Here is a 13,827-nt window from a genome sequence, read left to right on the forward strand (position 1 = left end):
CAAATATCCTAATTTCATTTGCTTTTGACAATCATTTCACTGCCTGTTGAGAAGTCTTGGCATTAGATCCAGGCAGGATGCACTGTAGAATTATTTTATTTAGCTGGGTATTTGCAGGAACAGCAGTGAATACAAGGCAGCATGGTCATGGGTTTGGAAGGATCCTTTTTATTAATTAATTTGGATCAATTCTTGGTAGGACACCACCCAAGTTAGTGGTTTCATTGGGTGGATATGAATACTGGATATTAAATCACTGCTCTCTGAAATATAAAAACGTGTATCCTTTCACACAGGATTTTCTGAGTTGCACATAGAGATATAAATAACTTCTCAAGGCTGATAGCTGAAGATGGGTTGGAAAATGCATCTTAGAAACACAGAATAGTTTGGGGGATTGGAAAGGACCTTAAAGATCATCTCATTCCAACCCCCTGCCATGGGCAGGGACACCTTCCTCTAGACCAGGTTGCTCCAAGCCCCGTCCAGCCTGGCTGTGAGCACTTGCAGGGATGGGGCAGCCACAGTTTCTCTGGACAGCCTGTGCTGGTGCATCTCCACTGTGACAGTAAAGAATTTCTTCCTGATGTCTAATGGAAATCTACCCTTTTTCATTTTAAAGCCCTTACCCTTTGTTCTGTCATTACATGCCCTTGTAAAATGTCCCTCTCTGACTCTTTTGTAGGCCCCTTTTAGGTACTGGAAGGTGCTCTAAGGTCTCTCTGGAGCCTTCTCTCCCAGCCTGTTTCCATAGCAGAGGTGCTCCAGCCCTCTGATCATCTCTGTGGCCTCCTCTGGATCTGCTCCAGCACAACTCTGAAACATGAGTGCCGAAACAGGTAACCAAAAGAATTAGTGGCAAAGTGAAACACTGAAAACACACAGACAGTGATTTGATGTCTACATTTTTGTGCTTCAAGTCAGCATCCTAAGTGGTGGTAAAGTGCCAGTTTCCAAAGATGTTGAGTCAGTGTTGTTGCAATGCCCTGGTCTGCTCAGGAAGTACTGGTTTGGGTCCAGCCAGGAATGATAGCAGGATGCAAGGAATATATTTTGTTAGTAATTCTCTGGTTTTCTTTCTGTGTCGAAATACTGTTCTTCAATTCTAAAATAAATAGCATGTTGCTGGTGCAAAAATTAAGAGGCAAAAATTGCACAAAGGGGGCTGATAACTGCATCTGTTCCAAAGATATCTTAATGAACCGAGCAGATTCTGTGCTTGTCGCATTTGGCCTGTGACTTTTTGTACTTCACTGCAAGAGGAGTGACTTAATATATTCCTGGAGAACTTGTGTAGAAAATGCAAATGCTGTGCTTCTGCAAATGCTTCTGAAAATCAGGCTGAGCATGCATGTTATAACTTAAAGAAATAAATGATGTTACAAGAGCAATATTAAGATTTGGAGGAAGATTTTTTCTTGTGGGAGCATTATCTCCTACTTGCCCACTGCATGGTTTTTGAATCTTCCCTGGGAAACAACACATACTTGATTACCAAGAACAACAGGATTCTTCACTAAGTAATTCTAAGGTCTTGGAGAGCAGCTCTGGTGTCATCTTGGAGTTATGCTGTGAATTGTCAGTCATGTCTAGGAATAACATGCTATGAATAAATGCGTGATGCATCCAAGTAGGTGATAAAAATACATTGAAATGTGTTATTTAGTATTTATTATTAATAATAAATCTTCAGAGACCTATTAGATCATTCTGCTTTACATCTACTTATAGCTTCTATGCTGTAGAAGAGAGTTCAGTAAGCTCAGGGCTTAAATTTGGGAGCAGAGGAGTTTGAGCATGGGCAGGGTGTGTGGTACCTTTTGTACATTCCATTGTGATAAACTATTGCATTCTTCATAAGAGTACATGGTATATATGAATCCATCTAAGCCATCAGTGCTTAACTGTTTTAATAAGCCATTTCCTTTTCTATCATCAGCAGTGTAAATAACAGAATGAAAAATAAAAGTAGTGCATTACAGTATTTGTCACTCCTTTGGTCTGTTCCTTTAAATGAAGTTTTAGTATTGTATGCTGGGTAGAAATATTTCTTTGATGACTTGTTAATAATGCTTTCCTTTTTCCCAGCTGGATTCTGTCCTGCAGTAGTATTAACAGCTGCAAGATGTTTCAGTGCAGAGTGTAGTGAAGGATAAAAACAGAGACAGTATTGGGAAAGTTTCAGAATAAAGGCTCAGGATGGACAAATTGCAACTTATTCTTCCTACTTTGTCCCATTGCTCTCAACTCCTCTTTTTCTTGAAAATGAGTCTGTCTTTTTGGATCTCACAGCTTGTGTTTAGTTTCTACATTCATACATTTAAATCTTAGGCAGTGTGTGGTGCTCAAGCTGCTTGTACCAACTATGATTTTTTAATATATTTAGGAAGACTTTTAAGATGCACATGACAATGTAATAAAATAATGGTAGTTTGTCATGAAGGTCAGACAAACATTTGAAACCTAAACTGCAGTTGTGTCTTAGGATGTTTTAAGGGCAAAACATGTATTTTAGATGGCAGCTGTGGAATTTGCTTTCTGTTTTAGCAGATTTTTTACAACTGGAAAACAGTTTAGCAGTATGCAAAGTAACTGTTGTATCTACTCATTCTGCTTACTGACACTGATGAGTATTTGTTTCTTTTTAGATGCAGTTTCCACATCTGCTTACTCATCACCAGCCAAAAGTTTGGGAGACCCTGGAATAACTCCACTGTCTCCATCACACATTGTGGTAAGAAGTGCACTCTTAACATACTCTGTATGCTGACATTACATTCTTGTGCCTGTTTAGTGGGACATAATTTATTTGGAAAGTTGTCATTTCCTCCATACTGATTACCTTTATGCTATCCATAGTATGAAGTGAGATTTTGGTCACACTGGGGTTGTTGACAGAGCTCTCATTCCTTTTCATTGGGCTCCTAGTTTTGCCGTTTTTCATTTGCTATACTCATAGACTTGCTCCTGCATATTTTTATATCAAACACAGGGACTTGATCCTCAGGGTTCCCAAAATCTGTACTTGTCTTTATCACTGATTTGTTTAGGCAGCCCCTGATAAGTCGTCTTCCTTTCAGAGAAAAAGAAGGATATATATGATACTCAAAAGTAAAACGCAAATTCCTGGAGAAAAAAATCTGCTCTGAGAGAGAGGTAGAAGCTCAAAATAGAACTAACTGGTTTTATTTCTTAAGGAAAATAGCCACTTCTGTGAGCTTTAAGAAGCAAGACAATGTCCCATAGGTAGTGTGTTTTAGTCTCTTGTACATCATGCTGATTTTGTTGATAAACTCCTGTTAAAACTTAACTCCCACCCGTTTTTAAGATCACCAGTATGATATACGTACTGTAACACAGTACATGCACAGTGTATTTCATGCTATTGCAAAGCATCGTGTTCAGAACACATTTTTATCCTTGTCAGCCTTCTGCCTTAGCTTTCTGATTCAAGTTCAGAGTTGTGCAGAAACCCATGTTCAGGGTTTCCAGTGCTGTCTCTCATGGTTTTTGCCTTTTATTCCCTTCTTTCTCATATTCTCTTGAAATTCCCTTTTTACTTCTGTCATATCGATGAATCATGTCCTATTTCAGTTAGATTTGCTGGTTAAACTCTTTGAGGAAGACATTGTCCTAGTTGATAAAGCTTTATTAGGAGAATCCAAACAAATCTTTCATATTTAAGACCAAAACTTACTGCTCTTGTTTTTCCATTTCAAGTAGCAGGTGTATGGAGTGATCTTGGAAAATGTAGGGATACAACAGAAACGTGCAGTAAGTGGGAGATACGGAATTAACAGAGATGTGTGCGGAATATGGTGGAACACTGCTCATAGAGTGAGACATTTGGCAGCTCCTCTGTGGAAGATAACAACAGTTGCTTCAAAGTGTTTCTGAGAGTACAGGCTGAGCAGCCCTGGTGGATTTAGGGCAACAAGGCTGGTGAAGGGTCTGGAGCATATTGCCCTTGACTGTGCTTTTCAGGGATTGCAGGAATACAGGTAAAAGGCAGGGAGAAGGATTCAAATTCATCATAAGCAGCCAAAAAGCTTCCCACATTCTAGCAGAGGCAGGAGGAAAGAATGCATGTAGTGCTGGCTAAATAGGTGTTACATAAATTCTTCTTTATATCATGGGATACAAAGCTTATTTTGCTGTATTTTGGGTGGATGGGTTTGTCTCCGTTATTTTTGAATGGCAATAGTATTTCATGTTCAAGGTTATGACATAGTTAAGTTGTAAAATCAGCAAGTAAGTCCCAAATATACCACATTAATAGGCATAAACATATTCTTCAGTTGATCAGTTTAGGAAGAAAAAAAAATAAAAAAACCCCCCATCCCTAAACCCGTAAGTTTTAATAATACAGGATAAGAAGTACTCCAAAAATCAGTATGAAGGAAGCTTTGATTAGAAAATCATGTATAAAAAGCTCTAGCATATATGTTGAGTCATGTATTGAATTTCCAATTCCATTGGAATGTGCAGCTTTCTGGTATCAACTTTGGTCACAAAGGCAAGTTTAAGTCAGTCCTGATTTTCACTGCAGAGATGTGCAGGTCTTGCAGAGCAAAACTTCTGACAGGTTACAATGATTCTGATCAGTGACCCTGTCTATTTTGCTTGTGCTGTTTAACAGAAGGACTCTGATGCAGACGATGCTGTAGAACAGTTATTTCTTGTTGTTGTGGCTATTGATTTTGGCACAACATCCAGTGGCTACGCCTACAGCTTCACCAAGGAGCCAGAATGTATTCATGTAATGAGGTAAGGTCTGCAATGCAGCATTTAGTTTGTGACTGTGATAACATGGGTTGCCTGCAGTAGCCATCAATATTTTCTACAGGAGCCTGAAGTGTCTGGTTTTGTCTGGCAATACCACAGTGTGCAGATTTCTCGTGGTTGTGACTTTTTGTTGCATCTTACTGTATTCTGATTTGCTTTAGTAGTCAATGGGAGCACATCCCCTCTCATTTTGCTGAGTTTACAAAATGACAGAGTAAAAGGAGGGTTCAGTGAATATCGAGAATTGTTCAGGGAGCAGATTTAATAATTAAGTCAGGATGCCCTTATCTCAGAGACTGATTTTCTAAGGGTCATGGCATCCAGGAGCTGCCCATCCTGTGGAATCACACCCTGTATGGTTGGGTGTACAACACCTGGGTACTTCCACTGGGAGTTCCTTTGGCTGATTCAAGCTTTGTGGCATTAAATTTCAATCAAATCTATGATATTGACCCATTGATACTGCGAAATAAACAATCAAAAGTCATGAATGTGAAAATGAAATTTTGATGTGAAATCTGTCTGTGTTATCTGTATGTAAAGGACAGGATTTAGATGCTGTGATGTAGGGGGTTTATTTTTAAATTTCTAGATTAAATCAGCACAATACAAGTCTATGCAATTACAAATGCAAAAACTGTTATGGCAGCTACCTGAAAGGTTTGCCCTACAAACCATTGTTATAATATTTTATAGTCTTTTTTAAAAAGTTATTTATAACTTAAAACATACACATTTCTTATTAAAGTATATTTAAAACTACTATGTTGTAACAAGAGCAAGATATAGATAATTTTAGATATAAACTATGTATATATGAAAAGCTCAGCCATAGAGGTTCAAGGCTGCTGTTACAGAAGTAGGTACTGTGCTGTAATGCTGAGAACAAAAGGTCAAAAAGCCTAATTTCCTGCAGTCCAGTGTGACATCATACTGCATTTTTTCTAAGCAAAGGTGGTAGCTGAATGCAGCTCCCTAAATCTCAGCAGACACTATTGATTGTGCAGTCGGTCTGCATAGCTGGTTTGTGCATGGCTGCAAAGTATTTCAAAGATGTACTGCAGCTGAGGGATTTGAAATACTGTCTAAAGGAGAGTGAATTAGGAATGGTGTTATGCCATCCAGTTGCAAAGATATCTATCATTTGCAGGATGGACAAGTAATGCTTTCGAGGTCTTTTCTGCATTTCAGCCATCTCTTGTTCTCTCAGCAGTACAGGAAGGTGCCTGAGGTTGGAAGTCAAAGGACAGGCTCTGTGTTGCTGTCTCAGACAGCTCTCAGGGTGGGCAAGTTGGAACCACTTTTATCAATTCCTATTCTCTTCTGGCAGCAAGTAATTAATTAAAGTTCTTAAAGAAGTTGGATGTAATGAGAGAAAACATCTCTGAAGCTGTATCTGAGCAAGCCTAAATTGTATTTAGAACAACTCTGTGTTGTTCTTTAAACTCTGTGGAGATTTTACTGTGTGAAATCACTGCTGTTTCTAGGGAAGTCCTTGAAGTGCCTTGGACTCAAGTTTTACCTTAGGACCTGGTTTTGCTCTTGGATTCACGTTATAGATTAGATTCTCCTTCCCTGGAGAAATCCCTTCTCCTTACCGGGCTTCCTGCTGTCAGTCACTGGGACATTGAAATCCAGGTGCTTGCAGTATATTCCAAATCTTAACTGAAATTTTGCTGCTTGTGGTTGAAAACACGACGTTTTCTTCCTTGTGCAGTAATGGCAGCATGACTGTGATTTCAGACCTGTGTAGCTATTATATGAGATACTGATGTTGAAAGAAATTAAATAAATTACTTCATGTGTTTCCAACCAGAAGGGGGGAACATTTTTATTTTTTGGGTGAGGGGGAGATACATTCATATTTCCAACAGGTATTTCTAACAATGGAATATATCTTAATACCAAGAATTATTTTAATTTTTTTTAAAAGAGGTATTTCTGTCCAGGAGGGATTTTGGCAAGATATAATTGAAATTGACTTACCAAATAATACATGTAATATCTTTAAATATATTTATATATACATACTCATGAAATAAAGAAATTCAATTAAAAGAAGGGTATATTTATTAAGATAAGTCTTCAGTAGTTCAGAAGGTATTAAGGGGCTCAAACTCTGTGTATAATGAGGCTTACATGTAGGGTAACTTACAAATATTTCAGCAGAGTAAATGTAGCTTCCCAGCGGCAATCGAGAATGTTTACTTTAAAATAAAGCATACCAGTGATGCATGGTCCTCTCTACTTCCTAACATTTTTTCCACCTTCCCTCCTTAGTGTTGATCCTTTCCAGATACTTAGATTTCTGCCTGCCTTTAACAAAGCTGCTTTTCTCTAAAAGGGTAAGATGGGTTTGTTTAGAAGGTTCTGCTTTGGAAAAGTGAACACATGGGGCTTTAGCACCAGGTTTGAGTGTAGTGCCAGCAGTGCCGTGGTTCTTGTTGTGTAATTAGTAGGCAAACAAAGTCATGTTTTTGACTGTGTGTGTTTCTTTGCTGTGATGACCAGTGCTAAAAAAAATGAGTTTATAAGCATTGACTTAACAAAGTTCTTTAAGCATCTATTTATCTTTTAATGTATGAGTAGCCTCACTCATCTCAGCATGTTTGGAGTTGGGTGTGGGTTTGTAAATGTTCAATGAATGACTTCACTTCGATTGCAAAACCTTGGTTACTGTTTTATCAGTTTTAGGTAGTACTGACAACGCTTGATAGGTGCCCCCAGCTTCTGTTAAAGGTAGCTGTGGTTCAGACTCTTTTCTGCAGAGTGAACGTGTTACGAGTGCTGTTTGCACCATAACTTGAGACTGGAGTAAAGGCATCTGAACAGCCTGGCCATGAGCTCAGCACTTCAGTGAGCAGGGCAGTGCCAGAGCCATAAGGAATATTTGCTGCTGTAGAACAAGTGAATGTGTCTCATTTGGAAGAAATATATGAGATATTACACAGTTTTGAAAAACTTCTCTTGATTTATATGCACTTACATGAAGTTACAGATGTTTTGGCTACTGGCTAAATAGCATCCAACTGAATGGGAGTATTTCACAAATGGAGAAGAATAAATGAAAAAATGCATGTGGCTATGAAACAAATTGCAGTCTGTCTTTGGAAGGAGGGAGAATGTTGTCTCTCTTCAGTGCAACTTCAACCTTCAGGTTTTTTCCTTTTCCCTCTCTTCCCTGTCTGATTGTAATTATTGGGAGACACACAGTTGCCTTTTTTCTGCATACACACTGCTGGTGGCACTCAGCTGCATTTTGATGACCCCAGTGTTTCATTTCCTTGAATGTGGAGCTGCAGCTCTGGATCAAATTCTCATCACTCTGCACAAGTCACTCTTTGGTCTGTCTTAGCCAGATTGAAGTGCAAGTAAGGGCGTGTCTTTAACCTTTATATAACCTCATGCTCCTTTTCTGACTCTCTTGTCTCTATTTTCACTTCTAGTATACAGTTAGATGCTCTGTGGCTATAAACAGGTCTATGTTGTTTATATCTCTGTTGAGATACTCCACTTTGTATCAACCTAGGAACGCATATGTTTTCATTTGAAAGAAGTCTACTTTGGTTCTGTTTGAATAGTTTTTTAACTGTGGTTCTGCTCTGCAAAAATATCCCCTACATGCATTTAGCACAATTCTGGCTTGTATAGGTTTATGCTTTTGGTAGGCATTTCCTTTTTATTTTTATTTTTCCTAACAGCATTATTACCATTATTTTGCCTGTATTGGTACCATGAAAGAAATCTGCAAACGAAGGTGATGCAGTCCTAGCCCTACTGACTAAAATCCTCTCCTAACTGGAGCGAGGCCAGGCTCCACCTGGGAAGAGTGTTGCAGCCAGGAGTTACCATTCCCCTGCTTTTGCATCTGCTTCTCTCTAGAAAAACATCACATGGGAATATTTTTATATCTCTGATTGCAAATGGTAAAGTCATGCTTCCCCTTCTCTTTCCGTACTGTCGTTTCTGTGACTGAACAGTAATGCAAGACGAGGGCTTTAGAACATGCTGAGCAATTACCGTGTCCAGTTTCCATCAGAAACTCATCAGGAAGCGAACATCCAATTCTCCAGGTGGCTTTGAAAATTTCATCCTGTAGCACTGAACATAAATTTGTCTTCATTTAAACTGCACCTTAAGCGTGCTTATTCCGGAAAGAGAAAATGTGCCTGGCCGTAATGAGAAACAAAGAAGCATTGTTATTAGCCACAGCCTATTTATGGCATTTCCCACCAGTGACTCAGAATGAATCATTAATGATTCCAAGCAAAAACGATATCAGTCTGTCTCCTCTCTGCTTGCAGCGGGTGTGTGGGATTTAACAATCTGGTGCAATAGCAGTGTTTTCTGTTCATGAGCTGTGAGATCCCAGCTTCTTCACATTGGAACCATATGTTTGCTGTAACACCTACTCAAAGGTTTTGGAGTTGACCAAGTGCATTTCTAGCAGCAGGTTAGAAGAAATGACCTGGAGCAGAGCCCTTGCCAGCTGATTATAGCTCAGGGGCTGAGCAGCGGAACTAGGCAGGTTTAGGGAAGTTTTTTCAAGTGGATGAATGTGGAAATCATTCCACTCCTCATCATGCTGTTTCTGCTTTCAGGGCAATGGAATTCTCTTCTGCACTGAAGGAAGTTCAGACATGTTATTCTCTGCTGCTTGTGCAAAAAAAGAGATTTTGCTCTGTCTGATCCAGTTGAATGCTCTGAGGGGCTCCCAGCCCTTCAGAAGATCCCATTCCTTGTTGTTTTGCCAAGTACAAACGCCTTAGATTGCAGTTTTCCATGTCACTTTTCTGCCTTGGTCTGGAGGTCAATTAATTTTCAATGGATTCAACTGTTTCTGAGAGTAAAATGGAAATTATTTTTTCTACATGCTCTTCCTATGTCCATAAACAGCTACCACAGAGCAAGGCAGCCTTTTTATGCTTCAGAATGAGGGCTTTGGCAGGAGTATATTCTGAAAGTGTGTTTTGCTATCTTTAGAAAAAGCAATCGACATGTAGTTTAATAATGAATGCAGTTGCCTGTGTGATCTTAACTTGGCTCCTGTTTGAGCTATGTTATGATTATGTCTGAGAGCATAAACAGATTTTCCACTGATGCCTTTTTAAGAAAATATTTTCTGGTAAATGTTTGTTTCTCATACAGAAAGTACTTGTATATGGTGGGGGGAGGAACAGTAAAGTCAGTTTCTTCCATTCTGCATTTTTTTTGTGATGGAGAAATGAGGAGACAGGAATGCTCCCAGCTGTTTCTACAACCTTCTACTGTCTGACCTTTTTGTCCTGCCATGCCCCCCTTCTGTTCCTACTGCTGGGTGTTCCCATATTCAATGTTCTTATTTATTTCCTTATCCGTTCTGTGAAAGCAGCGTTGGGTTACTTTTGCCTTAATTCTTTCATGAGTAACCCCCCAAAGATACCTTCACAATCTTGATGAGATAGGATAGTTTTATTCACTAGTAGTGACAAATATTTTGGTGCCTTTGAGATCCTTTGAGGTCAGGGAAGTCTGCTTCATTTTTGACAGATTAAAACTTGTGTAGAGCATTTTGGGCATTTGAAACACAAAATCCATCAACTTAACATGAGTAGAAAGTGCAATGCAGAGAGCTCAACATCTGCAGGCATGTATGCCTTCAGAGTTTCAGGTTCTAGGAAATGAGGCACATGATCAGATGTGGGTTGAACTGGCTTGTCTTGTTTCAGAGAGTATTCTGGGACAGAAATGGGGATTTAATCAACTTCCCCGTGGTGATGTGCAGATGACTTAAGCAGGTCCCTAATTCAGAATGGGAAAAATATCTCTTGCCAAGTAACCATTCATGAAGTCTGAATCACAATTGGAAAGGCCGTATTTAGGGTTTTATTCGTAGTTTTCTTGGATAATTACTTGATTTGGTTTTTTTTCTCTGCAATATTTATTACGTGTGTTGGCTTAGGTAGAAATTTTAAGTACAAAACTGTTTCCTTAATTGTGTATGGCTTACTTCAGGGAATCTGTGTTCTTATCTGAGTGGGATATATCCTTAAGAATTACAAACTAACTGCAAAAATGTACTGAATTACCTGAAATGAAAATTGCAGTCTTTTTTTCTTAGGTGGGAATAAAACCCCTTGATTTTGGTATTATATGGTTTGAAATTACTATCTTTGGAGGGGAAAGCAATCTGTACAATTTGCCAGCACACTTGTTTTTTCTCATGATACACTTGGTTTTTTTCTGCTGCTCTAAAACTGAGCATCACTAACTGGAGCTGTTTCACTCTTTGGCCAGACGATGGGAAGGTGGAGATCCAGGTGTTTCCAATCAGAAGACACCAACCACTATCCTCCTAACACCAGAGAGAAAGTTCCATAGCTTTGGCTATGCAGCAAGAGACTACTACCATGACTTGGATCCCTCTGAATCAAAGCACTGGTTGTATTTTGAAAAGTTCAAGATGAAGCTACATACCAGTGGTGTAAGTAATATCCAAACTGTGTTTGCTGCTCAGGTTGTTTTCCTCTGAACAGTACTAGATTTTTGCCTGAAAATTGTCAACTAGAAGTGAAGCATTTCTAAGTTTAGAGAGTAAATGGAATAAATTGAACTCTTCAGTTAGCATTATGATTCATATTGTTTCTCACTGCATTTGGCAACTGTATCTTGCCAGCCTTCCTTGTAGATCTTAAAAGTTCAGTATCTGCTTTGCTTAGATCTTCATGTCCTGTCTGGCAAGTCTGCATGAGGTTGGTTTGGTCAACAAATCTGGTAGCAGAAATGGGATGTAAGAGCTATACTGAGCTCTAGAGCAGCAGAGCAAATTCACCAGAATTTCGTTGCCAGAACTGCAAGTGCCAGTCAGGCTGTTAATTTGACATTATTCCTACTGATTGTATTTTTGTCTTTAGTCCATTCTAGAATTTTGGGAATAGGCCAATACTTTCTGTTTTGAGGTGTTTTCTGGTTTCATGTGTTGGTGGGAAAACAAAATTCTATTCTTTTAACTCTTAACTTGGATTAAATATCTTGCATCGGCAGCTTCGTTGCAATTATTTACAGATACATGTACTGCAATTATTTAGTCCATATTTCTCTCTCTGCCTGCAGTTATCTGTAGGCATGGAAAGTGTTTAAAAACAAAGTCTAAAATAAGCAGCAAAATGTCATGCTCCAGGAAATTCAAGTGATGAGTTAAATCCTCTTCAGAATAGTTTTGTCAGTTTTTCCTAACCGGGTGAATAATGAAGAGTTCCCTGTCCTCAAGCAGTGGGAATTAATTTGATGTTTGCCTTTTTCTTTTAATAACTTCTAGTTATTTTCTTTCATGTAGAATCTTACCATGGAGACAGACCTGACAGCTGCAAATGGCAAAAAAGTCAAAGCACTTGAGATATTTGCTTATGCTCTGCAGTTCTTTAAGGAACAGGCATTAAAGGTGGGGTAATGCTTCCTTATCAAGATTTGCTGTATTTATAACTAGTATAAATATGAGCTTAATATTTTCAACCTTGCCAAGCTTTGACCTAAGTAGTATTTGATGTAAACAAAGCAAGGCAGGTGTAGAAACTCCAGGCAGGCTGTGGACTCTGGAGAGCTCACAATACCCTGAAGTAATTTCCCCTTGCACAGGTCAAGCTTGATCACTGATAGCATCACTGTGATGCAGAGTTCTGAATAGCTTTTTACTGGTTTAGATATTTTCTGCCGTATTTTTAATGGAAAAAAAGGTTGATTTGACAAGAAAATTAAAAAGCTTATAATTTTCCATTTCTGATTTGAAATGTTGCAGTGCTCATTTCTTGCAGTGTTCTTCTTGGATCACAAGACTGTTTTTCTTATTCTCCAATGGAATACATGTCCCCAGTAAACAGGTTTTGAGATTTTTAAATCCTGTGTAAACAGTCAATTGTGAGTTAAGTAAACACTGGCTTCCAACATGCCACTATAATGTCAGTGTAAGCAGACCAATTCCTGGGTCAAATCAGAGTATTCATCCAAGCAAGTGTTGTTTAAAATAGCCTTATGGTTAAAAGCTAACCTGCTTTTTTGAATAGGTTTAATTTACTTTCTCTGAGATGCCAGTCTGTTCCTTATGGCTGCAGAGAAACAATCCTGCCACTACAACTCAAATTCCTTGTCTTGTCAAAGACATCTTGAACTATATTTTTTTGGGCTTGATTGTAAAGTCACAGACTTGGACCTGTGCATGGTCTGGGGATAGTCTTAGCAAATATGAATGTTGGATAAAATCCCATATATTTGCTGTGCTGCCTGTTCGGGGCTACATCCTTTTCCTGATGTTAATAACTAAATCCCTGGCATTTGTGGGTGAATCCTGGAACTAATTAGACAAGCCATGTGAGTGGGCTGTTACTTTGGACTGTAATGTGTCTGTGGTGCCCTGTGCAGTATAATGGTACTACTTTTCCAGCATGGATTTTTGAAGTGCAGCATAGCTAAACAAACACAACACCTTGGCTCAGCACATGCAGAAACATTTTTTTATATTCTAAAGGCCTGTTGTCCACCTTTCTGAACCTTTCTCTGTTTGGATGGAGATTTAGATAGGACATATGGTAATGACATTTTACTTGGAACCTTGCCCAAAACATGTCAGTATGTCACCTAATTTGCAAATGCAGTACAGACTTTCCTCTTTTTTAAGGGGGAAAAAAAGGACAATAAAAGTACTAAACTAGTCTTGAATGTTTGCTTAAAGCAAAATTTTGAAGGACCAATCAGTCATTTTTTTAAAGGGGTTAACTATAACTTCCCCTTGTTAACTGCATTATAAAAAATTGATTTAAAGGTAAGTGGTGTATAAAGAAGTCATTGAAAAATCCAGATTGTAAAACATAAATGTTCATCAGTGATACCCCAAATATTTTTCTCTCTATTAATCAAAATGTAAGTGTGAATTCTTCAAGCTACAGCAAATCCCATACCATGGCTAAGAATGTACATAATTCTGTAAATTGCTGCTTTTGCAAAAGCCAAATTTTCTGTATGTTGAGCAGTAAACTTTTCTATAGGCCTCCTTGAGAAAGCTTCAACCTT

General features: G+C 38.6%; 1 protein-coding gene across 2 annotated transcripts in view; it reads left to right on the top strand.

Annotated features, from left to right (window-relative positions):
• HSPA12A (heat shock protein family A (Hsp70) member 12A) overlaps nucleotides 1-13,827 on the top strand; it is a 53,232-nt gene that overhangs the window by 11,344 nt on the left and 28,061 nt on the right. The window contains exons 1-5 of one of the 2 annotated variants that reach the window (XM_010408515.4): nucleotides 724-839; nucleotides 2,649-2,734; nucleotides 4,640-4,767; nucleotides 11,062-11,248; nucleotides 12,101-12,205. In XM_010408515.4, the coding sequence (XP_010406817.2) occupies nucleotides 824-839; nucleotides 2,649-2,734; nucleotides 4,640-4,767; nucleotides 11,062-11,248; nucleotides 12,101-12,205 (522 nt within the window). In that variant the 5' untranslated portion in view covers nucleotides 724-823. Of the gene's footprint in view, nucleotides 1-723; nucleotides 840-2,648; nucleotides 2,735-4,639; nucleotides 4,768-11,061; nucleotides 11,249-12,100; nucleotides 12,206-13,827 lie in introns of those variants that run through there. The other variant, XM_039553884.1, reaches the window with a different exon arrangement.

Source organism: Corvus cornix, chromosome 6 (genome assembly GCF_000738735.6).
Source record: "Corvus cornix cornix isolate S_Up_H32 chromosome 6, ASM73873v5, whole genome shotgun sequence".
Lineage (NCBI taxonomy): Eukaryota > Metazoa > Chordata > Aves > Passeriformes > Corvidae > Corvus > Corvus cornix.